The sequence below is a fragment of the Lathamus discolor genome, chromosome 6 (assembly GCF_037157495.1).
Source record: "Lathamus discolor isolate bLatDis1 chromosome 6, bLatDis1.hap1, whole genome shotgun sequence".
Classification (NCBI taxonomy): Eukaryota; Metazoa; Chordata; class Aves; order Psittaciformes; family Psittacidae; genus Lathamus; species Lathamus discolor.
In genome coordinates, this window is record NC_088889.1 from 69,455,490 (window position 1) to 69,481,579 (window position 26,090).

General features: G+C 42.6%; 1 protein-coding gene across 2 annotated transcripts in view; it reads right to left on the bottom strand.

Annotated features, from left to right (window-relative positions):
* The window catches only part of NAV2 (neuron navigator 2), a 223,542-nt gene extending 203,034 nt beyond the window's left edge, over window positions 1–20,508 (bottom strand). For both annotated transcript variants that reach the window (XM_065683421.1, XM_065683423.1), the window contains exon 1: window positions 19,279–20,508. In XM_065683421.1, coding sequence (XP_065539493.1) covers window positions 19,279–19,536 — 258 coding nt within the window. In that variant the 5' untranslated portion in view covers window positions 19,537–20,508. The remainder of the gene's footprint in view (window positions 1–19,278) is intronic.
* Window positions 20,509–26,090: the final 5,582 nt, after the last annotated feature.

Genomic DNA, 26,090 nt, shown 5'->3' on the forward strand with positions numbered 1-26,090 from the left:
CTGCAGAATGTTAAGGCATGCCCACAACTAGGAGAGGGGTGGAAGCATTAAAAACCTTAAAGACCTTATCAGAAGTCTTACCCTAAGACTTGGAAAGGAGTTGTGAAGACAACAGAAGGTGGTGGAAGAAAAGGAAGGAAGGATATTATTATATCATATTTATGATATTGTATTATATTAGTCTTCCACCCATCACTGTGGACTTGCAAAACTGAGCACATTCGTCCTTAGGGTATAAAGGACTTCTCTTATGGCAGGCAAAAGCCTCTGCCATCATCTCATCTGAGGAACAGCTCTTCAAATGCAAGCTGCAAACTAGGACTTTCTGTCCCAGGTTGCTTCAGCCTTTAAACCCAGTTCCAATATTGTCTGTGGTTTTATTCATGAAGCTAAGTTCCGACTTTGACTGCAAGATACATTCTGGCTCTTTCAGAATTTAAAATAAGAAATTACCCAGCTGTGATATGCTTGTTATTTCACACTTTCACCCACACTGTTTGGAAATTCAGTTCAACAATGACAACCTGAAAATTGGTTTTAATCACAACTAATACATGGAGTATTTTTCCCCTATCTTTTTGTTCCTAACATCCCATAAGGACTGAAAACGATGTGTAGAGTGGCAGGTGAGGCAAATAACTCTTAATGTATTACAAACCAACACATCTTTAGCCACAGGGGAGAGGCTCAGCAAAATAAAACCAGATACCAAGAAGCCCAAAACACACTTTAATCTGAACTATTCTTTTGGGCGTTCAGCCTCAGGCCTAACATCACAGCTATTCACAGTATCCACTAACACTTTTGTGCCATTTGGAAGCCAGAGGACTAACATCTCCCTTCTGGACTCTTGACTGGAAGCAATGCAATGCTGTACAACCAGCTGGACCTCCACAGAAGAGGACCATGTAGGTAGGGTTTGGGTCTGTGTTCAACCTGGTGACATTTGCAAAGCCAAACGCAAAGCCACCCTGCCGCATGCAGCAATACGGTAGCTCTGGTTCTCTAGAAAAGAAGCTATTTTTAAACCTCAGTAGCAATGTGAACTGCATAAATTAGCATAATTCCAGCCTCCACGGAGAGTTCCCAGCTGACTGTGTTACATGCTACGAATTAGCACTCTGCAGATTCCTCGCTTCTACTAACACAGTCAATCATGTCATTCCCAGGGCTTAAAATCCCCTTTTTCAGTCCTCCAAAATCTCAGCATCCCTTTTCACACTCGTCTCTTCCACCTCAGAGCAGTACTTTCAAAGCCTTGGATTTCATTACAAATCTCCCAAGGCCTTCATGTGTAACTGGTGGTTGTTATGTGGCTTCCTAATTGCAGGACATCCTACTAAGGACATCCTACTATTTTCTCTGTGTAGGCAGATGGCATGGAAGTGGAGTGCAGATGGTAACCCACAGCCCACAAACCCCTCATTATAATTTGAAATGGAGCATGAAGCTCTTTGATTCTTACCTTCTCCTTAAATTATTTTCAGCATTAAATTGCTGTTGTCAGAAGGCACAGTCAAAGGTAATGATATCTGTTTATAGTTGAGAAGCTTCTCCTAACAAAGAGGTCATGATGAGCCTTCTATCTTCACAAGTTTTATTAAAATCCATAAATCATGAGTGGAAGGGATTTTAAATCAAGTATCTCTTGTTTTGATTCAAGTATTCCTTACTGATTTTATTTTCTTCAGGTAGAAAGCAGATCACACTGAAGCATGAATGCTTAAGAGTCACACAGTTAGCTATTTAAGGTCATCTCATGGCTCCAGGTATCACTTTACCTGAGCTGCTTGGAATTATAAAGGATTTATCTCCACACAACACCTGTGAGATAAGAGAGTTGCTGCTGGTAAACTGCAGCAGGAAGCAAGGAGGTGACTTGGTCTGAAGCCACACTGATGGCCTGTGGGTATTCAGGGTCCACAGGCTCACCACTGCATCCTCCATGCCCTTTTAGGACTGAAAGTCTTCCCGGCACAAAGGCACAGCTCAAAATGAAGGTGCCATAAAAATTAGTTCTATGGAATCAACCAGGCTGGAAAAGACCTTTAAGATCATCAAGTCCAACAGTTCCCCAGCACTGCCACAGCCACCACTAAACCATGGCACTGAGGGCCTCATCTACAGAGTTTGTGAACACTTCCAGGGACAGGGACTCCACCACTGCCCTGCGCAGCCTGTTCCAATGCCTGAACACCCTCTGGGGAAGAAACTGTTCCTAATCTCCAGTCTAAACCTCCCCTGATGCAGCTTGAGACCATTTCCTCTTGTCCTGTCACTTGTTCCTTGGGAGCAGAGACCAGCCACGCCCCGGCTCCATCTTTCTGTCAGGCAACTGTAGAGAGCAATAAGGTCCCCCCTGAGCCTTCTCTTCTCCAGACTGAATACCCCCGATAAACGAGCCCTGGTGTCTTTCAAGCTTTTTCACAGGACATCCAGTCTGGGGAACTGGCTTTCCTAACCTTTTGACCAGCTGGAAAAGTCCTAAAAACTGTGACTTAAAAATATCTGTGGTGGAAAATAGCAAGGAATACAAGAATAAGCATTAGAGGTCAAGCCTGGATCCCTGAAAAGTTTGTATTAACCAGTGGAAAAGCATTAAAATAAAGAAACTTCTCCTGTAGTTATAAAAAGGAAACAAACAATACTTCAAGCACCCAAGTGACATGGTTGATGAGGATTTACTAACTTACAGTCGCTCACACACAGTGTAAGTGAGGAGTTGACTAATTTGCTCCTGCTCCAAAAGCCTGGAGTCAGACTTGATCAACACAAACAGCATCATTTGTTGGGAAGTTCTGACCTGGTGCCTGACACCCACTTACTAGACCTCACCAGCTCAGTGATAATGGAACCTAGAAGACTCACAAAAAGGTTTCTGTCCATTTAAAAGATGAATACATGTTGCTTAACTAAATTTACTGCTTTTAAGAGTAACTATTAGCAAATTTTTGTTTCCTCAAATGGTTGAAATGATTTGCACGTTATACATCAAAACCATTCAGATGTTCAACTGAGTTATGGTATACATACACTATGACATAAATTATTTGACTATATAATCCAGGGCTGTAACCTTCCTCAGCATGCAGGCATACTAATGATCTTACACATGGACAACACAAGATGAAATAATGATACAGTTCATTGCTGAGGGCAATTTATCATGTCTACATTCATAGAAGAAGATTATAGGACTTCATCTTCTTAGTGGTTTCCCTTTCACAACAAAGACGACATTAATCAGTTTTCGTTAGGGAAGACATGTCCTGTCTGTTGTACTGATGTGACTTTCATGTCCTACACACCAAATACAGCAATGATGTCAGTTGAATAACTACAGGATATCTTCTGATTGCTGGGGGTTTTTTTATTGTCAGATGTCTAACACATTTTCAAGTGGGGGTTGGAACTGGATGAGCTGTAAGCTCCTGTCCAACCCAAACCAGTCTGTGATTCTACACAGTTTTTTTTTCTCTAGCTCCATGACTTGTGGTTAAAAACTAGTAAGGGTCTTCAGAAACAGCTGTTCCATGGGAAACCTCTGTTCAAATCTTGACTTCAGAGAATAAAAATTTCCAGAGCAAGAGAAACCTCCATCATAAGTGCCTTAAGGAAGCCCAGACTTCATGCCATGGTATCCCACAGCTCATCCAAAGGCACATTCAGAGGTCTTTGGCATAAATTTTGCCCATTGCCCACGGAAAGGCAAAAGAATTTTGGCAGAGGATTCCATTTCTGATGCAGTAAGAGTGACTCTATCACACATCTGTTCCTCTGTGGGAAGCTGAATCTGCCTGTGACAAGGTCAATTTTGAGAAGGGCTGGTATTAAAAGATTATGCTCCCTCCATCCTCTCACTGAGGCTGCACTAATTATTTCAGGGGAGAGAAGGAATTCTTTGATCCTCCAACTCCTCTTTCCCTCACAAAGTGACTTTGCCTGCCGGCACAGCACCCACAGGAATAGCAAGGCACGGTCCAATTCCATAGTCGTGGAATTAGCCATTTTCAACCTTGAAATTTAACCCTAAGAAACTGAGTATACAGTAATCCATATAATCCAGGCCTCTACACCTGTCCCTCTTCCAACTAATCTCGCCACCCTTCATCATGTCACATCTTAATTCAGAGTCCTATCTGCTAAGGTCAGTGTAAGTGGATGCACAGAAAGTCACAACCAGTATTTGTCACACAGAGGGACCAACTGCTTCCTTTGTGAACCCTGCAAGATACAGAGATATCAACAGAAAGCAAAGCCCTTCCCTGGCAACACAGAAATAGCCTCTACTAATGTTCTGGGAAGCAGCAAAGAGAAGGAATAAATAAATAAAGAAGTAGATGTAGCGTAGCCCCTGATAATGCGATCTGGTGGTATTAAGTTTTCTCCTGAAGGAGTTAAGGACATACCAGCTGCTCTACATTAAACCGAGCTGGCATTTTAAATCATGCAAATGAGCTGAGCTACCACCCATTTCAGCCCAGCATTTAACAGCAGTGCTATAAATGATGCAAAGTCCTGGCCAACCCAAGCCCTGCCATTTCAGCTGCTGTCAGAGAAGAAAGGAGGAGGGGGGTAATTGCACAGAGTGATGCTGCAGCACTTCACAAGATGGTTTACAAAAGACTCCCTTTCACCGCTGGTATTGTTCGTATGACCAAAACGTGCACATGTGCATGGAAAGCCTGAGGCTTTTATTTGTGGAAAGTCCATTTCTATAAGCTGGTAGGAACCACTGAAAAAAAATACCTGAATTAAACGATTTGCCAGTGGAACACTGATATTCCAATCTCTCTTTGCTTAATGCTGCATAATAAACACTGAGTAGATGTGACAGGCCACTGGCTCAGCAATGCTGACACAGCAGCCTACTGTGGCATCAGTCCCCACCACAATGTCCCACACCAGCGAATAGTTCTCAGGCTATGAAGGTAATAGGTAAAATTTGTGTTTGTTCAATGCAAACCCCTTTTCTACCGAATATCAAGAGCTCAGGAGGCAGTAGAGGACCATATCTTACCTAGTTCACACTGTTATGGCCAAGAGATTAAGTATCATCACAAATACTAGGAGAGTGAAGGATACGCTATTAAGTAGTCTAGGGCCTTTGTAGACTGGCTTTTTGATTTCAGCTTCTTCCATATACATTTTTTTTTCCTTCTTTCTTTTTTTGTTTTTCCTCCTTTTTCAAGTGCCTACTGCAGCAAGTAACCTGTTCAACATGGGAAAGCTGGAATCGATTCCTGTGTTAAAAATACATGTCTTGCTACACAACCTGATAAACCAAACCACTGGTGGAGTATGACCCACAGGCATTACACCCCACTGCACAATCCTGTGTATGCACCACAAATCACTACACGTGGTCCAAACCCTACAAGGTAAAAGGCCAAAATGCTCCTACCTCTTACAGGGAGGGAAATCTTCATTGCTGCAGTGAGGGAAGTTTGTATCTGACTGCTTGGAAACAGGATCCTAGGCAACCACTGCTCTTCCCTCTTGAAAAGCAGAAAGTGGTTTTGTTTTGTAAATTAAAGCAAATTCATTAGAATTCCTCTGGCGAGGTTGTGTAGGGATAAATAGGACGTCGCTGCCTCCCTTTTCCAGCTCCATGCTAGAGGACTGTCACCTTTTTGCCAGCTTTCCTTGGCAGTGCTCATTTGGCACATTACCCTGGAGAATCAGTCCCCTGTGTGCTCCACAGTCTATCCCGGAGGAGTAAGACACAGCAATGCTGAAAATACTCCTTCCCAAAATAATCCGTCCCAGTTAAGGTCCAGACAAGTCTCGGTTATGTATGGCTGTCCTGAGAAACAGACTTGACCCATGGTTATTGAGCAAGAAAAAACGAAACCTGTTTCTAAGCCACTGCTTCAAATGGCAAATGCACATTTGATCTTGAAACACAAATGACATCTTGTAAATTAGTTTTGAAGGCTTAAATACCTGTAAGACTCTTGGAAATGATAAGTAATCTGTAACTGAATCAAACCTGTCTTACCAGACCAATCCATTAGTTACTGTCTCTACCAGCCACAATCAAAGTTGTGCACTGATCTTTGTGTCCTCTACATCTGTTCCAGGTCTGTGTTCCTCTGACACATGCATACAAATACTGTTCTCACATTAAATTTCTCTAAGAAATTATAACTTTTCATCACACTACATTGGCTTAAAGAGGATTTCTGACTCCAAAAGACATGACACAAATCTTTGTATCTTACAATGCTATGCCTGATAGCTATCTATCTGCTAAAGGAAGCAAATGTGCTAGACCCCCTGTGCAAGTTGATTAGAAATTACTTCCTGGTAATTAATGTCATAATCTGAGAAACAGCCAAAATAGATGAGAGGTGGAAAAAGAGCTGTTACAGTCTTTGAAATATACCTGTACAAAACCAGTATTTAGCTTATCAGTACCAAGGTTATCTGTATTTTCTAACAGTGGACATGGCTAAAGCAAAAGAAATCCACTTCTAAGTATTTGTTTCAAGATATGCAAGCATAACAATAAAATGCCACATGAGTTAGATCAGCAACATGAAATCCCACAAGGGCATTCATTTTGTTCTCCAGATTCATGAATGCATAGAATTAATAGATGGCAGAAAAATAAAATATAAAATCAATTTCCAGTCAGCCCTTTCAGTAGGAGATAGGGGATCCTATCAGAGAGATTGATCTCATAATGTGAAACAAAAAGGTCTTACTACAACAGTCTTTGCAACTGAGAATGTCTCTCCATTGTCCAAAGGGGCAGATCTGTCAAATAGGTTACAAGGAGGCTGAGATGCCAAGAAATAGTACAGATCCTTGCCTGTTGTGGCAATGAGAAGAACAGCCTCTGAAGAGCTCCATGACAGACATAAAATACCTAAAATTACAATTCTAGACTGTCACATGTCTCTTCCACTTCTCCCAAGACCCAAGCATGTGCATCCTTACGCAGCCCTCCTAGAAGATGCCATCATCCTATATAACTCTTCCTATACACCTCTGAAAGAGGAAGCTGCCTGTTAGCAAAAAGGCCTTGTCAGCTTCTACAGGATTATTAGGGAGATGAGGAGGAACATGGAAATTATTGAGGAAGTTAGTTAAGTCCTTTCAGCTGGAGAAGGCATAACCAACAAGATCCTTCCATTTGGAGAAAGCATTAATCAACAAGATACCAGCACTGAGAACAGCTACACCTGCAGCTGTACAGCAAGCCAAGGGTTGTTTTGGGGGAGGTTGTGGCAACAAAAATGTCTGGATTGCTCCAAGAAGGCTTTACAGCCTGGTCTTCTACACCTCTGGGACCACCATGGCTAAGAACCCGCCCTTCCCCTTCCCAATTCATGGAGGGATCAGTGCATCAGGTACATTGGCCTCCACTCCTGTGAGATCCCAGAGCTTGAAGGAAGGTCTAATACTATTTAGAACTCTTATGAATAGGTAGATTTCCACATTCAAAGGAAGTGCTGATGAATCCATCAACTCATTGCCCAAGAATACATGTTTAACAGACCTGACCATATTTTCCTGTCAAGCGCAGCAAGCACTATTGCAACTAAACCAATACCTGCCAGTCCCTAGTTCCTTGGCCTCTACAGTCCAGTTTTCCTTCTTGCCTGTATAGAATCATAGAATCAACTACCTTGGAAAAGACCTTTAGGATCATGAAGTCCAACCTTTACCCTAGGACTGCCAAGTCCACCACTAAACCACATCATAAAATAAAACCTCAACATCTGCTACTGGAAGTAGCCCACAGACGCCTGACAGCTCCAACACTGCCTTGCCTGTCTGCTACCTACAGGCAATTCTCAAGTCTACACCATAAACATGAATTCACCAATGCACACCTTTGGATTATACCACAGTGGTCATCACATAAAGAACAAGACAGAAGAAATGGACCAATATTAGTGACAGGACAGGTAAAATAAGGACACTCTTTCCAAATTTGAAAAAGAGGATAAGGCAATTTCTAGCCATAGCTGTAGAGAAAAAACCCCACACAAGGTGATAATAGGAAGAGAGCTTAAGGAAATATTCAAGAAAAGGGAGGGACACGGGGTAAAATTTAAGAAGAAGCCATGGGAGTAAACAAGACATCATCAAAATACAATGATATTACAGTCCAAAACTGACCATGCATAAGGGAAAAAGTCCTGGTAAAGCCTATTTTGAAATCCAGAAGTTGGATATTTTTTCCTTTCATGCATTGTTTTCCCACACATTGCTTCCAATTCTAAAAAACCCAAAAGTAGAATGAAAAATAATCCAAGGACAACACACCTAAAAATACTCTCAAGAGAAAAAAAAAAAAAAAAGGTGGAATCAGGGTAAAATTTCAGATCTCAGCCTGTTTTAAAATAAGAAGTGACCTGTTTTCTCAATTAGTTATTTTAATAAATGGTTTATTTGTTTTAAGTTTTAGCAGTTATTTCCATGCCTGTGCATTACAAAACTGAAGAAACTGAGAATGTTTCCACAAACTATTTCAGAAAAAACAGTTTACAGATAAAATTAGAGGCGTACAAGTACGGGCCAAGTGTCTGACTGAATTCCAGTTCCTGGTGAATGGAAAACCATCAGCTTCCTGTTACAAAATGTACCAACAGTTCATGTCTAATAATACACTGAAAATCTGATCATTTATTTACTTCAAATATAGCTGTTCCTAAAAATAATATCCAAGCAGGGTATTTTTAGCCAGGTAAATTTCTCAGGAGAATGAGATTCTACAGTTTGCTGCAAAGAATAATGGGTTAAATTTTAAAAGCATCTCTTGATTTATACCAGAATAAAAGTAGAAAATTTAGCCCCAAACCTTAAATAACCAGAAAGTAAATGGGGAAAAAATGGAAGAATACAACACGCATCCTTCCGTTAAAGGCCTAGCAATCACCTTATTCAGAACCGTATCTTTTTAAATAGTACTTAGAAATAGAATCATAGAATAGTTAGGGTTGGAAAGGACCTCAAGATCATCCAGTTCCAACCCCCCTGCCATAGGCAGGGACACCTCACACTAAACCATCCCACCCAAGGCTTCATCCAACCTGGCCTTGAACACCGCCAGGGATGGAGCACTCACAACCTCCCTGGGCAACCCATTCCAGTGCCTCACCACCCTCACAGGAAAAAATTTCCTCCTTATATCCAATCTAAACTTCCCCTGTTTAAGTTTTAACCCGTTACCCCTTGTCCTGTCACTACAGTCCCTGACGAAGAGACCCTCCCCAGCATCCCTATAGGCCCCCTTCAGATAGTGGAAGGCTGCTATGAGGTCCCCACGCAGCCTTCTCTTCTCCAGGCTGAACAGCCCCAACTTCCTCAGCCTATCTTCATACAGGAGGTGCTCCAGTCCCCTGATCATCCTCATGGCCCTCCTCTGGACTTGTTCCAGCAGTTCCATGTCCTTTTTATGTTGAGGACACCAGAACTGCACACAATACTCCAGGTGAGGTCTCACAAGAGCAGAGTAGAGGGGCAGGATCACCTCCTTCGACCTGCTGGTCACACTCCTTTTGATCCAGCCCAGTATACGGTTGGCTTTCTGGGCTGCGAGTGCACACTGCCGGCTCATGTTCATTTTCTCATCGAGCAGCACCCCCAAGTCCTTCTCCACAGGGCCACTCTGAATCTCTTCTCTGCCCAGTCTGTAGCTGTGCCTGGGGTTGCTCCGACCCAGCTGTAGGACCTTGCACTTGTCATGCTTAAACTTCGTGCGGTTGGCATCAGCCCACCTCACAAGCGTGTCAAGGTCCCTCTGGATGGCATCCCTTCCCTGCAGCACATCAACCAGACCACACAGCTTGGTGTCATCGGCAAACTTGCTGAGGGCGCACTCAATCCCACTGTCCATGTCAGCGATGAAGATGTTAAACAAGACCGGTCCCAACACTGATCCCTGATCGGACACCACTCGTTACAGGTCTCCAGCCAGACATCGAGCCATTGACCACAACTCTTTGTGTGCGGCCGTCCAGCCAGTTCTTTATCCACCGAGTGGTCCATCCATCAAATTGATATCTCTCCAATTCAGAGAGAAGGATGTGGTTTGGGACATTGTCAAACGCTTTGCACAAGTCCAGGTAGATGACATCAACTGCTTTACCCTTATCCATCAATTCTGTAGCCCCATCATAGAAGGCCACCAAATTGGTCAGGCAGGATTTCCCCTTAGTGAAGCCATGCTGGCTGTCACCAAGCACCTTGTTGTTTTTCATGTGCCTTAGCATGTTGTCCAGGAGAATGTGCTCCAAGATTTTACCAGGCACAGAGGTGAGACTGACTGGTCTGTAGTTCCCTGGGTCTTCCATTTTCCCCTTCTTGAAAATGGGGGTTATACTTCCCTTTTTCCAGTCGTCGGGAACTTCACCTGACTGCCACGATTTTTCAAATACGATGGCCAGGGGCTTAGCAACTTCATTCGCCAGCTCCTTCAGGACCCACGGATGGATTCCATCAGGTCCCACGGACTTGTGTGCGTTCAGATTTTTAAGATGGTCTCGAACCAGATCCTCTCCTACAGTGGGCCCAAGGTCTTCATTCTCACAGTCCCTGCGTCTACCTTCTAAGAACTGGGTGGTGCAGTCAGAGCCTTTGCCAGTGAAGACCGAGGCGAAGAAGTCATTCAGAACCCCAGCCTTCTCCAAATCCTGTGTAGCCAGTTCTCCCGAGAGCTTCCTCAGGGGGCCTATTTTGACCCTAGTCTGTTTTTTGTTTGCTATGTACCTGTAGAATCCCTTCCTGTTTTCCTTGATCATCCCTGGCCAAGTTTAATTCTAACTGGGCCTTAGCCTTCCTAACCTGGCCCCTAGCTTCCCGGACAATATCCCTGTACTCTACCCAGGCCACCTGTCCTTAATAATAATATTTATACTGTCTTGCAAGCTTGGGAAGTTCAAACAAAACAATTATTGATTCCAATCCCGCTTTATTCTACTTTGGTAAGAAAAAGGGACTTGTAGGCTAAAAGCATTAAAATACTCTACAAATTGAAGAGAGGTTTAAATCCAGGGGTGAGATAATCTGGAAATTACAGAGTAGATGATGGTTCTCAGAAGACTCTTCAAAGGAAATCGAAAATAGCCAAAACCAGCCTTGAAATCCCAAAACCAAGCACTGAATCTATCTCAATAAAATAAAGGCCTTCTTTACCAATACCTACTGGAGACAAAAAATAAAAAAGAGTACAGGTGATGTTGGTCTCATAATTTTCTTCCTTTCTGGTACTTCTCAGACAGTTGAAACTTGGAAAAAGTTTGTTTACCAGGCACCTTCTTTCTAATTTGATTTTTTCCCCTTGCTTTTTTTCTTTTTGATAAGTAAAACTCAGGTTTACTGCCAGGAGTTTTAAAAAGCATTATCTGTAGTTCTCCTCTACCAATATCCTTGTACCTTTCTCATCTCCAGGAGATTACTTTAGGATAGGTTTCATATGTCATACCAACTGGTTTTTGATGAGAGTATTTCTTCCCAGTAACAAGTGACAGGACAAGAAGAAACAACCTCAAGCTGCACCAGGGGAGGTTTAGATTGGATATTAGGAACAATTTCTTTCCCAAAGGGTGGTCAGCCATTGGAACAGGCTGCCCAGGGCAGTGGTGGAAACACTGTCCCTGGAAGTGTTCACAAGCCATGCAGATGAGGCCCTTAGTGCCATGGTTTAGTGGTGGCCTTGCCAGTGCTGGGGAATGGGTGGACTTGATGATCTTAAAAGGTCTTTTACCAACCTGGTTGGTTCTATGATTCTATTTTGCAGAAGACTAGAAAATATTCCTTTATGATGAGCTCCATGAAGCATCTCAGCATGGCTTTCAACTACCAAGAATACTTGTACAGCTCAAGTGGTGCCTGGACACAGATGCTTTTGTCTTTCAGTTTCTTCACATCACACTTGCTTTTCAAAGTACAATTATTTTATCCCTATTTGAATATTAACAATTTTGATATATCAGCTAGGAAGATCTCATACTTCTCTGTTGAAGCCAATTCCAGTTCAAACAATCCTCCAGCAGAGAATGAGTGTCTACGAGAACTGAAATACAACACATGCATCAAGAAAGAGAAGTTCTATTGAACACACAATGGACAAATTATCTGTGAAAAGTTCAAAAAGTGCTCTAAAAGCTGTCAAATGCATTCTCCAGGAGGGCAAAGGCAGGCAGGGGGAAAGAGAGCAAGAAAAATACATAAAATAATAACTATTAACTCATTTCTGGTTAGAGGATGTCCTGCTTGGTGCTGCCACACATCAAGTGTCAGAGCAGAAGGCAACAAAAATTACTTGCTAATTCAAGGACAAAGCAAGTGAGAGTGTTCACTGAAGAAATACTATTTTATGGAGTAAACGGAGAGTTTCAAGGACAGAGGGAGAACATATGGACACCATATGCAGAAGCATTTTGAACTGATTAACAAATAGCAGCAAAGGAGAAAGATAATCTAACAGTCAGGGGACTAGCTAGTAACTTTCTAGAGCACTGCAGATTTCATGACCTTGGGTAAGTGTCTTTATGCGTTTGCCATTCATTTATAAAATAAACTCCATGTTAATCATAACAAGAAGACAACTTCCAAACTGTTTTCTTGTTTTCTATCTGGTAATACTTCATTTGGAACAACCCCATACAATTTCATATTTACCAGTATGTATCTATAACCATATTATGAAAACCATTGTAATAATAATGAGAAGAAGAATTTGGCTACTTCATAGCCTCAGGTTGCTTACAGTGTGGTGTGGCAAAAAAATCCATCACAAAGCAAGATTCAGCAAGGTTTTTTTCCACAGGAATGTACTTAGGTGCATAAATAATTATGTGAGCAAGTTAATTAAATACTATTACAAATTTTAATACTATTAAGATTCTATTTGTAGTTATATCTTTTGATAGCCTGAATCTACAGTTCTTAGATTTTCTCAACTCTTCAGTAAAATTTCTCCTTTGTACACACCCTCAACATGTCCTCATTTGGTATCTTCCAACACTGCAAAAAGCTACCTTTTATGGTTAAGATATCTATGTTACCAACCATGTTTCTTATCATTTCTTTTTATAATTAGCTCAGTGGTGATAGCGAGACCAAATTTTACATAGGTCACACAATGGCACTGAAACCACTCCATGTTCATCTGACTTGCAATTGGGTACACATAAAGATTTGCTTGATTCCTATCCCTTCTGCAAGATGGTTCTGTAGTAAAACTGTAAAGCCTAGTACCACGCATAAAAATGGTTAATTCATATAAGAAAGGCAGGCATAATTTCTCTGCAATTGCTCTATTAATCTTTCTCTCCATGAAACTTCATATTAGCAAGACAGTGATATGGAATATAAATGGCTTCTGATAAAGTTAATTAAAATATAGAAAAGTAATTACTAATATCTGAACTATATGGCTCCATGTGGGTTGCTAACGACATGGTGAAGCAGAGAAGGCCAACCAAAAGCCAGCAGATTGCAATGCACATGTGGCTCATCAAACAGTTAATGTGAGCCTAAATTTGAAGCATGGAAAGATACTGGAGCAATCTATTAAGTAATGAATTTGTGAGCAGCTAAAGTACTTTATGGCAGCACACAACTGACTGAAAAGCTCCCTGAAGTCTGTCAGTAGTGTGCTATCAACATTGGAATGGCTATCCAATACATTTTTGGCAGTGATCTGTAATGGAGCTTTTCCACCAATTCCATTCCATATCATCGTTGTTGACTACAGAATGGCTAAGGATCAAAAGTTTCTAGTCTCAATGGGTATTGCAGATGTTTTTGGAGAACACAGATATAGATGATCTTCACAAATTGTGAAAGAACAACTAACCACCAGGAGAAAAATTTAGTGTAAGACTAGAGAACAGGGAGGTCTAAAACACCCTGGGTCTAGAATGACCAACTCAAAATGACCTTCACAAACTGGGAAGGCAATGTGAAGAAAAATCTAGGTAAGCAAGGTAGTTCTATTGCAGACAATGACATCTATCAAGTCTGGAACTAAATTAATTTTAAAAGGTCTAGGCAAACTGAAGAGCTCAGTAGATAGAATGAAGCACATTAAGAGTTCTAGAAATCCTGAGAGAAAAGGTTAAAAGAATCACGTTTGCCTAGTGTAGAGCAAAAGTGGAGAGGAACAACGTAACACCTAGTAGAGCATCTGGCTTCACATCATCGAATCCCAGACTGGTTTGTGTTGGAAGGGACCTTAAAGCTCTTCCAGTTCCAGCCCCCTGCCATAGGCAGGGACAACTTCCACTAGACCAGGTTGCTCCAAACCCTGTCCTTGAACACTGCCAGGGATGGGGCAGCCACAGCTTCTCTGGGCAACCTGTGCCAGGGCCTCGCCACCCTCACAGGGAAGAACTTCTGCCTAAGAGCTCATCTCAATCTCCCCTCTGTCAGGTTAAAGCCATTGCCCCTTGTCCAGTCCCCACAGGCTCTTGTCCAAAGCCCCTCTCCAACAGGACTCACTCCAACAGCTCCACGTCCCTCTTGTGTTGTTGCCCCAGAGCTGGACACAGGACTGCAGGGGGGGCCTTCCCAGAGTGCAGCAGAGGGGCAAGAACCCCTTCCCTTCAACTGCTGACCACACTCTTTTCTACATAGCAGGAAAGTGTATGCTGCATAACTTCCAGCAAATTAATACTGCAAAGAAGTGCGCAGTGAAATAACAAGTCATCCCCCATGCCTCCCTGCCAAACATTAAGGACAGTTGTAGGCAACTGGTGAATACACATTCTTGAATACCAGGTTAAACAGATGCATGTGACCTTGAAGTGTTCTAGTGGAAATTGTGGGACCAATGAGTTAGGTCTTGGTGCTTTTAGGACTGCCAGTTACTTAGGATACAAACAGTATTTATTATTTAGTTTCTCCAGAGAATAAAAATCAAGAAGCTAGGGAATACAACACAGCAGCAATAAAAATAAATCCATGATCTCCTTTGGTGGCTTTCACAATAACATGGCAACGGGCTCTGCCCCTGGAACAGTATCTTCCTTCTTGCACCCTGCACAAACAATTCAACCATACCCATGGACTCCTAATTTGCGATGACCTCTGTCTTAAATAACTAATGCAAACTTAGTAGCCAAATACACACAACTTCTTCAGACTAAGAAATACCCTTTTGTATGTGAGGAATCACTATCTTGCTATCTATTTGACAGAAGTTTCTCTGGTAACAAAGTTAAATATTTCCAAAACAATGCTATCTAAATATGGGTCCGGTTTATTGGTGGTGTTTTCAAATTAGACAAAAGCACCAGTGCAGCAGTAGGATACTGTTGTGCTCAACAAAAGGAATATAATATGGAAAAATGGAGTGTGTGTATCGGTAACAATAAAATAGGAATGATACTGCCATGATTCATTGACCTGAGGTTTCCCAGTAGCATTTACAGTGGGCTTGATGCTAAAACCCTCAGACCTTTCTTTGGGAACTGCTGAAATACTATGAAAAATGCTTTTTATAAATCGCACAGCATTTTAAATGACACATTGCCCTTATATGGCCTTCAGGCACAAAACCTGCAGTTACTGTGCAATCCAGCTGACACATGTAAAACCATATCAAGAAGAACAAAAAAACACATCAAAATATTGACAAGTTTTCACTGACACCACATTTCTGAGGTGGGACATTAAAAAATGAGTATTGGAATGAATACCACCTGCAGTGCCCATATGCTGTCAAGAATCAGGCTCAGGATAGGTCCCACCTGGCACTGAAAAAGCTGATGAACGCAGCACCACTCTGCAAGTGGCTTGAAACATGCTAAACCAGTATTAGAACATGTTCACATTGTTGCTTCTAGTCTACGCACTAGACATAGGCTCTTCTGCAGAATAATCAGTAAACGAGTTGCAGGGAAAAGGCATCCACAAATGAAAGTGGAAGCATATATACACCATGATGGAAGAGAAAAACTCATGTTTACAAATAAATAAAGGTGGACAATCTATCTGTTTCAGCCCTCCATCCCCTCTCGTACAGTACATGACCAACCAGATGTCTTAAAACATTAGGTCAGACTGTGCTCTCTTCCTACTCTGTGCATGCAACTGAATTCTGTGTAATGTACTGCAAAGAGGACTAACTTCAACAGGACTAAGAGCAGCTCCCTAAAATACTACCAGAACATCCTGTGGCTTATTGATTACAAACACCCTCAACAGCAGTTTGAATTCACTTGTGTTGAAATAAAAGCTGAATTCTCTTGACTGAATGCCTGGACCACTAAGCAGTTGTACAAAAGCAATGCTTCTTCACCATTTGTGTTGAAAGTGGCCTGATATCAGCTTGGGTTTTGACAGAAATAGCTTATGCCTCTAGCTCCAACAGGGAGTCTGGGGCTTCAAATTCCAAGCTGAATCTCAGCAAGGACCAAAGCACCAGTTACATGGATGTCAGTCATTTTTATTTCTTTGGTTTTTTATAGAATGGTTTGCATTGGAAGGCACCTCAAAACTCATTCAGTTCCAACCCCCTGCTATGGGCAAGGACACCTTCCACTAGACCACGTTGCTCCAAACCCCATCCAACCTGGCCTTGAACACTGCCAGGGATGGGGCAGCCACAGCTTCTCTGGGCACCCTGTGCCAGCGCCTCACCACCCTCACAGGGAAGAACTTCTGCCTAAGAGCTCATCTTAATCTCCCCTCTGTCAGGTTAAAGCCATTGCCCCTTGTCCTGTCCCTACAGGCCCTTGTCAAACACCCTCTCTAGATTTCTTGTCAGCCCCTTTAGGTACTGGAAGATTTGATTCAAGTGTCACAATCTTTCTTTAACCCACACAGGAGGATATTATGTCTTCCCCCTTGGACTGCAAACTCCATGCGGTGACCAAGATCTACAAAAGACAGGTGACAAAACATTCAGCATCGGTTCAACTTGTGCATCTAAACTCAAAATGCCACAATAACAACAGAACTTCCCTCATACGGAATACCAGGTACAATAAAATAGTGAAGGCCACATTGCTGCTTAAGATAAAATATCCAGAGAAGAGTCATCACTCCATAGGACGTAGCTATGATTCTTGAGGCATTTAGTCCTAGTGCAGTGTTTAAGACGAAGCCTTCCTAGGCTTATCATCAGAAAGCATTTCTATACCTGAATGTAGCTGAAGGTTTTCCAAGATAAAAATACTTCAGCTGCTGACACAGCATCTGGCACGTGTCCATCCATCCTGTTCTCCTTCCTTAGGAGGAAGGGGTGGTAGAATAAGAAAAGAACAGTGACCTCGATACAACCAATCTGGAAAAAATCCTCCCTTCAGATACAGACCAACATTCCAAATTATGACCTTGAATGGCAAAACCCTGCATGCTTATGTGGGCAGAGGGATCAAGGCTGAGAGTAATAAAATAAGGCTGTGCTTATTCAAGACAATGGGTAGTAAAACAGACCTCAGCGGTTCACACCTTAAAAGGTACTGGTCATTTGCTAAGCCTGTTACCTAAATGAGGTTACTGAGAGTGACAAAGTGATTTCTCCTGCTGTGGAGGTTATTCAAAAGGTAAATTTATTTGAAGTTTTTCTAGGCCAAAATCACTCCCTGTTGAAATACAACAGGCTAGCCTGAAGACCCTTTCAATATCAAGAGTATAAAATATGGGGTTTGTTCCACATCTGGATAAGGGTTAAAACCACCACAGTATTCCCGTTACTGCTGCAAACAGCTAGCAATGGAAGGATCTCTGATTCATAGAATTACAGAATGCTTTAGGTTGGAAATGACCTTAAAGCTCACCTAGTTCCAACCTCCCTGCCATGGGCATTCTAAACTGTTATGAGTGATTAATAACACTTCTGCACAAATATAAATTTCTATGCAGAAACCCAGGTGTGTCTGAGAGAAAGAGCAGCATATAATGAGCTTTTGCTGGTATTTCATAATCCCAAGGACAGGATCCAGCACAAAGTAAAAGTACTTGTTTCTCCCTTAAGAACAAGACATGAGGCACAGGTTGGTCAGTATGCTGCCACCACCCTGCCATCAGTACTTGACTGTCTCCTTTCCCGGCTCTCAGTCCCTCAGGAACTGCTACAGTCCTATTTGTCTGGCCTGAGCAAACCAAGACATCACCCTGTCTACCAGCAACAATCCTAAAATCCAGGGCACAGGGCCAATCAGTAGTCAGACTGGTCTGAACAGAATAGGGTTACGAGAACATAGAATTAAAAAACCTAGATGGTAGGGATTATCTGCCTGAGGAAGGAAAAGATAAAAATAATAATAATAAAAAAAGGTATCTGTCATCATTCCCCTACCCCAGAGTAACGGTATCACCTTCTCCTGGGCTCAGATCTTGTCATGGATATGGCTGTTGCCAAAATACACCACGCTGCTCCACTGCAATATCTGTGTAACATTAATCAATTCTGCTTGCTGCAGCAGCCCATCTGGTTTGCTCACCCTGTAGTAAGCGAACACGTACTCTGTGTGCTTACACTACTGGTGAGCACACCGGGGCATCAGCAGCACAAGGCAATGTGAGCCATGCTGGAAGTGTCACTGTGCTGATAAAAATCCAATGAGCTGAAGAACGTACCTTCCTCCTCCCTACACAGAAAGCAGCATCTCTAAAAATATGTCAGTAAACTGATACACATGAAAGGGAAATCTAAAAGATGCTTAATGGGCTGCATCTATGATGTCATGCATGTGGCATTAAACCAGACAATTCCACTCGAGTGTTCATTCCCTACATAATCTATTTGATCTAGCTGCACTGAGAATGACATGCATATGGTAATTTCAGCTCAAACACTGCCTCCCATTCACTCCTCACACAACTACAAATACCTAATGTTCAAACAACTAATGCTCTGGTACAGTACATAACCAAACACAAAGCACATTCCTGACAACCAGCAATCCATTCCCATCCCAGCTGTTACACTCAGCACCTATAGAAAAAACACAAAGAACACCCACCCCATAAACAACATCTCTACCATCTCCCTTCCATAAACCCCCCTAAAGTCCAAGCAAAGGCAGTATGGAAGGCAACACACGGGCAAACAGCACACACTGCACCAGCCCTCACCACCCCACCAGCAGCTCCACCATATGCTGACAGAATTACAAACCCATCCCTGGATCACACATGCCACTATGCAGAATATAAACCATCCTACCACTGCAGACAGATGTTATTACATACACACTCTCACTGCTGTTAACACCACTGCTATCCACCTCTGAAAACCTGGTGCACACATTCAGTATAGAAATAAATCCCTGCATACACCAACCCCAACACCGGGAGCCTCCTAACCTGTGTGTCAAATCCATTTTCTACAGAGCCACTCTTCCTTGGTGGGAGTCCATCTCCTCCGTTTTGTTGTCCATTCGAAGATTTGAGAGGAATCTGGCTGGAATACAGTGGCTTTGTCACCTCCACCTTGTTCCCAAACTTCAGGTAACAGGGCTGTGGGATGGTCCTGGCCGTTGGGACATGCAAGATTGGAGCAGCGCTGTGGACGGGTTTAGGTAGTCCCGATTTCATTTTGGAGGCTACCAGGATGGCTGGCATTTTCTCTTTCTGCTTTCCTAACACGTTTCTGTCAGCAGCAGCAGCAGCAACAGCAGAGACAGCAGGCAGGGAAAGAGAAAAGGACACGTTGGGGAAGCTGCTCTACACTAAAGCAGCCTGCTTTTCCGCAGGGATCTCCAAAACCAGCTTAGAATTTAAAAGCAGCAATAAAGCCTACCAAGAAAACAAACAAAAAAGAAAAAAAAAAAAACCAACAGAAAAAAACAGGCGGGTAGGGGGCAAAGGCAAAACACTCAAGCCTAAAATCCCTCCCAGCTTTATGCCAGCCTTCCACCTGTTTCCTCTAATTTTATTTTCAGTTCTTCACCACTGTCCTCCTTCCTATTTCTGCTGTTATTTAACTTGCTTTTTCCTTTCTTTGGCTGATTGCCGTAATTTTCTTCCCTGGAAACAGGAGACTTTCACTCCATTATCTTGTCAGTGCATCTCCAAAGTGAGGCAGCCTTTTGGAATAATAATCATCATCATAAGAAAAAGGAACCTGCTGCTGCATATGCTTCTCCTTCCATCTGCACTAGAGAGCGAGCGAGTGAGCAAGCAGGATTTCCAGCTTAAGATGTCTTTCTTCAGTCTTAGCCAAGAAGCAGATGTAGCTCAGTGTGTTAATGACTGATGCCCTTGGATACAAGCCTTACAGAATCAAGCTTCTTAAGCCTTAAAAGCTGTGAACAGGACAGGGCTGGAGCAGGAGGAGAAACGTCCACTGACAGCTAAGATTTTAAATAAAAACAAGCCAGTGGCCACAGAATTTCCTGGCTCCCCCAGTGCCGAGCAGGAAACCTGGAGAGAAAACGAAACGAAGCAAAACCTAATAAAACTCATTCAGCTGGCAGACGGAAGGGAGAGCAGCAGCCACCACCTCATTTTCCCTCCCGCAGTGGAGCGGCTTCCCACCCGGAGAGGGGAGGGAAAAGGCACTGCAACAGTCAGGAGGCCCCCGGATTGGTCCTGCCTGGCTCGGGGCAGGCAGGGAAAGAATAAATCCAAAGTGAAGTAAAGCAATGGAATCAGTCCCCCCCCTGCGCAGGGGAGGAGTGGCTTCAGCTCCCAGGGAACGCGGCGGCACTGCTGGTGGCGGGGGCTGTGCCGGTTTCTTTTTGAAATGGAAATAAAAAACTAAAGCCTTTTCAAATCCAAACACCTGGGAATGACTCATTGTTCGTTGGTGTTCGGGAAAACTCCCGCTGCCAGCATTAACAGGAATCTGAATAAGCGCAGTGAGTAATCCAGCCCTATTATAGCAACACTTTGCCTCTCGGAAGCTTTCTCTCCGTGTCACCGGTTCCTCCTCACACCGCTCAGCAGAGGCCATGATCCGTGATCCGTTATAGCCCCCGGATTTCCCATCCCTGCCAGGCATTCCACATTTCAGAGCTGCACATATCCTTTCTTCTGCCCACAGAGCACTGGTCTGGACGGCAGAGGATTATCCGCATGGATACTCCAGGCATCAGGAGATGACTCCGGACTTGTAAAGGGGGTCTTAGCACCAGAACATGCAGTGCCACAATGCCCAATTTTCAGGTAGCCCGTAATTACAGCCAAAGGCTTTGAGTTACCACACAGGCTTCTCACTTAACATACAGAGAGGGGGGAGTGCCTTGGAGTAATATTCACAAAGCCAGCGGAAGACATGGAAAAGTGCATTTATAGGAGCCCTCCAGTACCTAAAAGGGCCGACAAGAAAGCAGGAGAGCGACTTCTTACAATGGCCTGTAGGGAGAGGACAAGGGGAATGGCTTTAACCTGACAGAGGGGAGACTGAGATGAGCTTTTAGGCAGAAGCTCTTCCCTGTGAGGGTGCTGAGGCGCTGGCACAGGTTGCCCAGAGAAGCTGTGGCTGCCCCATCCCTGGCAGTGTTCAAGGCCAGGTTGGATGGGGCTTGGAGCAACGTGGTCTAGTGGAAGGTGTCCCTGCCCATGGCAGGGGGCTGAAACTGGATGAGCAGGACCTCAGCACCCTCACAGAGAAGAACTTCTGCCTAAGATCTCATCTCAATCTCCCCTCTGTCAGGTTAAAGCCATTCCCCCTTGTCCTGTCCCTAAAGTCCTTGTCCAAAGCCCCTCTCCAGGTTTCTTGTAGCCCCTTTAGGCACTGGAAGCTGCTCTAAGGTCTCCACAGAGCCTTCTTTTCTCCAGGCTGAATAAGCCCAACTCTCCCAGCCTGTCTCCAGAGCAGAGCTGTGCTCTGCTGTCAGCTTAAACACAGCTATATAGGAAATGTCAAAGCCCAGCAACTCGATGAAGAAAGTCTGATTTACCCTATAAAGGTCTGTTAGTTATGGAAGCAGAAACGTGGCAGATGCTCCAGTACTGTTTCCATTGTTGGGTGCTGAAAACTCAGCCTTGCTAGCTAAAAGGCTGAAGTATGAAAAACTTGAAAAAGCTCCAAGTCTGAAAACAAGGCTAATTTTAGGTCTGTAATAAAATCTAGTAATGTTTAAGAGCTATTAGAAAATCTAATTGACAGCTTTATGTTCTGTTCTTCACTTACACATTTTATGAGCTTCAGGCCACCAATCCGAGATGTTCAAAACTTACCAGGTTTTGTTGTTGTGTTTTCATCTTGGAAAACTGGCTAGGTTACAGGACACCAAAACAAGACACCAAGTTAATTTGAGAAAAGAATATCCATTTCATTGCTCCTTTAACAATTGTTGAATCTGATCCTTTGGTGATGGTGGATTGAATATTCCACAGCTAGAAGAAACTACTCCATTTCTTGGTGTGCAGTCCTGCCTACTGAAGATGATGACTTCTGATTACACTCAATCCATGCTCCTAACAGTTGATTTGCCAAATCAGTAATATGGGCCCCTTCTTTACTAAGGCTTAACATGACTTTTTGGTAACACGTTTGAAGAACAGCCTAGAATTACTGCTTCTCTTAAGGATTTAGTAAAAAAAGACTATTTAAGAAAAGAGTTTGCATTGATAATCCATTGTTATCTAATAATCATGATTTTTAATGTACATATATATATATATAAAGCATATTTTCCTTTATATATCCAAACACTACAGCATAATGCCACTGAAATGCACATTAATGTATCCAGTGGCAGTGCAGCCACACCATGAGGCCATAAATTGTTAACACGTCATGTTACAGGTTATATCTGCAAAGACAAGCAACATCAATTTTGGTCTATCTTTGGAAGTGACTAGCTTGTTTTTAAATAATAATAAGAAAACCCATATTTTACCTGTTTCTGAGGCTGGGATTTTAAAAAGAAACTATTTCTCTTGGACTTTGGATGGGATGTGGGAACCTATCTTCCTATCTTTTTTGAAAAGCCCCACTAGTTTTCCCTTCCCCTGTTTCGATTCACCCAAATCTCTATCTAAGCTATAAGAGGAGTCAGTTAAAAAGCAGGCAGATTATCTAAAAAAAAAATAAAGCAAGAGCTTCATTTCTTCCTGCCACAAATGTCAGATGAGCCAGTAAGTAGGGGAATGTTCTCTTGTTGTTTGATGAGTATCTTTGCCTGAGTAATCACAACATTCCCCCTTATCTGCCTGTAGTCCAGCGAGCTTCCACCCACTCCCCAAATGGGGGAATATGGAGAGAAAAATGCTATAAACAAGCACTTGACTTCTCTGTTATTAAAAGAAGAAAACCACACACAAAAGCCCCTGGTGATTTGGCTTATATGACTGAGTTTTAAGCTCCAGAGACACCATTGCTCAGGATTCAAGCTGTAGCTACTTAGCACCATGGAGCATCATCTCAAGTGCCAAGACCCCCAGAACTGGCTTAATATTCTCAAAAGTGGATTGAGCAGACTCATGTGAGCTGCAAACCTTAACACATCAGTGGAAACTATTTGAATATTTTGTAGTTCAAGAGCTTGTAGGGAAGTCAGCACATTGCCCAAAACAAAGCCAGTAAACAGAGCAAAACCCAGGGTTGACTGCTCTTGAACAGATGATCTTTATGAAAGAGATGGATGTTTCTGGAACAGTAAACTATTGAAGCTGCCTTCATTGCTCAGATACTATCAATTAACAACTGAACAGGGTCTTTAGAATCAAGTGGAAAGAAAATGCCTGTATGGATATTGCACATGTGTATTGCAAGTAAAATTGAAAGCTTTATGAAATGTAGCAAAGGATCAAAGAATAAGACCTTCCTTTCAACTTGTGGTTATTATCTGTCCTCAGCGTAGCCAAATGTTACATTAGTATAAGTGGAAAAACTCTGTAGAATTATTTTATCAATTAGAACACCTTATTAACTGGTCTGGTGATTCAGAACTGCTGACGGAACTCAACTCAAGGCTTGAAAACATCTTCATTAATGCTATCCTTGCCTTTCAGGCATTCCAGATGTAGCTGAAATCTCCCAGAGAATTGTTTTAATCTGAGATGAATATTCCTAAAATGTCACCAGGCTCTGTCACTATCAGAAGGCTTAATCGCTCCTGCAAAATCCTTCTCATCAAACTTCACTGCAGCCAGGCAGGCAGCTGTCCTATAGACTGTGGGCACATTCAGCCTTGGCACAGCTCCACCAACTCAAGTCAAGTTATGACAGGAAAAAATACGGCCCCTATTTTTGGTACTGCAGGCATTTTGCACATGCACATCCATCTTTTGTCCCCACTCAGAGTAAAAAGCCTGATCCCATCGACAGATTTATGATACCATTTCATAAAAGAACCTACAAAAGTGTGAACGGGATCAAGCTCCTGATTTTCCTGTTGTGCTCCCACCGGAGGAATGGTAGAGGTTAGGAAAGATAAATGTGGGTGGAATCATTATATAATTTGGCATCCGCTCACCCCAGCAATTATAATCTGTACATGTGAGTTCTTTATATAGAGCAGAAATAAAAAGAGGAAACCTTGGTTCTGTTCCCAGCTCTTTTCACAGAAATCTTGTCTGTATTACACTAATTCTGATCTAAAAATCCCTTTTGTAATCCCCTGACACGTTTCTAATTCACACGGGGTTTAATTCTACCTCATTTTATAACAGTAGCATGTTTTAACAAATACACCAGCTACGTTTCACCTGGACAGGAACACCCATTACACTGGTTTGCAAAAGATACATAGGAAGTTTCAGTAGCCACACTAGTGATACAGGCAGTTTTGCATGGTGACACAAAATGGCACCATTTTAAGTGAGCATCTTCTGAACAATGCTCATATTTAATGCTGTTTCTGTACCAGAACACTTCACGGGTTTGTAATGTAAGCATGATCAGTAGGACCTGGCATCACAACTGCCTGAAATACTTTTCCTACCTTTTTCCAGCCTGGTATTTTTTTATTTCATGATGCATTCATCATTGGACTACAGGCTATTCTACATAAATCTAACTCTGGCAGTGCTTCACTCAAACGCTATGTAAGTTTCCATTGCCATAGCAAATGCTTTTTGATCAACATCCACCTCTTTGATTTCATTATGATTCCATCACTTTTGGATCTTTAGTCATACTGGTTCCTCAGAATCTACCAAACTTTGGGCTCAGCTGGCTGGATACAGACACACTGACAGGATGCCCTTGGAAAGGTCCATCTCTCTGCATGGAAAGTTCATTCCTCAGACTTAAACTGATCAGGAACAGGAGTGAAAGGAATGTGGAATGTAAGAGCTTGCTTCAGTTGTGGCTTCCCCATCTCTGTCAGTGTTCAAAGCCAAGCTGGACAGGGCTTGGGGCAACCTGGTCTAGCGGAAGGTGTCCCTGGCCATGGCAGAGGGTTGGAACTGGGTGAGCTTTAAGGTCCTTTCCAACCCAAACCATTCTGTGATTCTATGAGCTAATGCTTGCTGCAGTGCAGTAAGATTTAGATGCATATTGTGTATCTATACAGTAGTCACAGCAAGGACCACTGTGTAAAACATATACACTTGAATAACCTTTACGAGCTTAACAGCACAGCTTTGTCATGCCAACCTATAGTTCACCTTGACTTATATCTCTCTTAATGCCTGTGGCCATAAGAAGAGAACCATCTGTTTGCCACCATCTTCCCATGCCACTGACAGCACCTGGAATAAATTTTACAATACCATGTTAGAAAGATCTTTGCAAGTTACATCTTCCTAACAGAGATGTGCATCTGGATATTCTGCATTTGTCATGTGTCCTTTGTTTCCGTAAGTTTAATAGCACTAGCTCCTATATTATTTTATGCCTGATCTGACATTGCTTATGGCTTCATGTCTTCAAAAAAGCAAAGAAAACATCTGTGACTAATGAGAATATCACAGAAGGAAGGTTATGATGGTCCAAATACCACAAACAACTCTTGACTTTCAGAACCATCACATTAAAATTAAATATGAGGAACGGGACCAAAAATAAACACTCTCATCCCCATGCTGCTATTCTCCCTGCCTTCGCAAGAAGTGGCATGGAAAACAAAATCCACTACTTACAAGCAAATAATATCACATCATCAGGTAGTCACGTTCTGTAACCTTGCTGTCCCATTTCAAATACACCTGCTTCATCATGTGAAAGAGGTGTCAGAGCCTAAAGGCAGGAACCATCTGAAGCAGGTTGGAAGAAAAGGCTC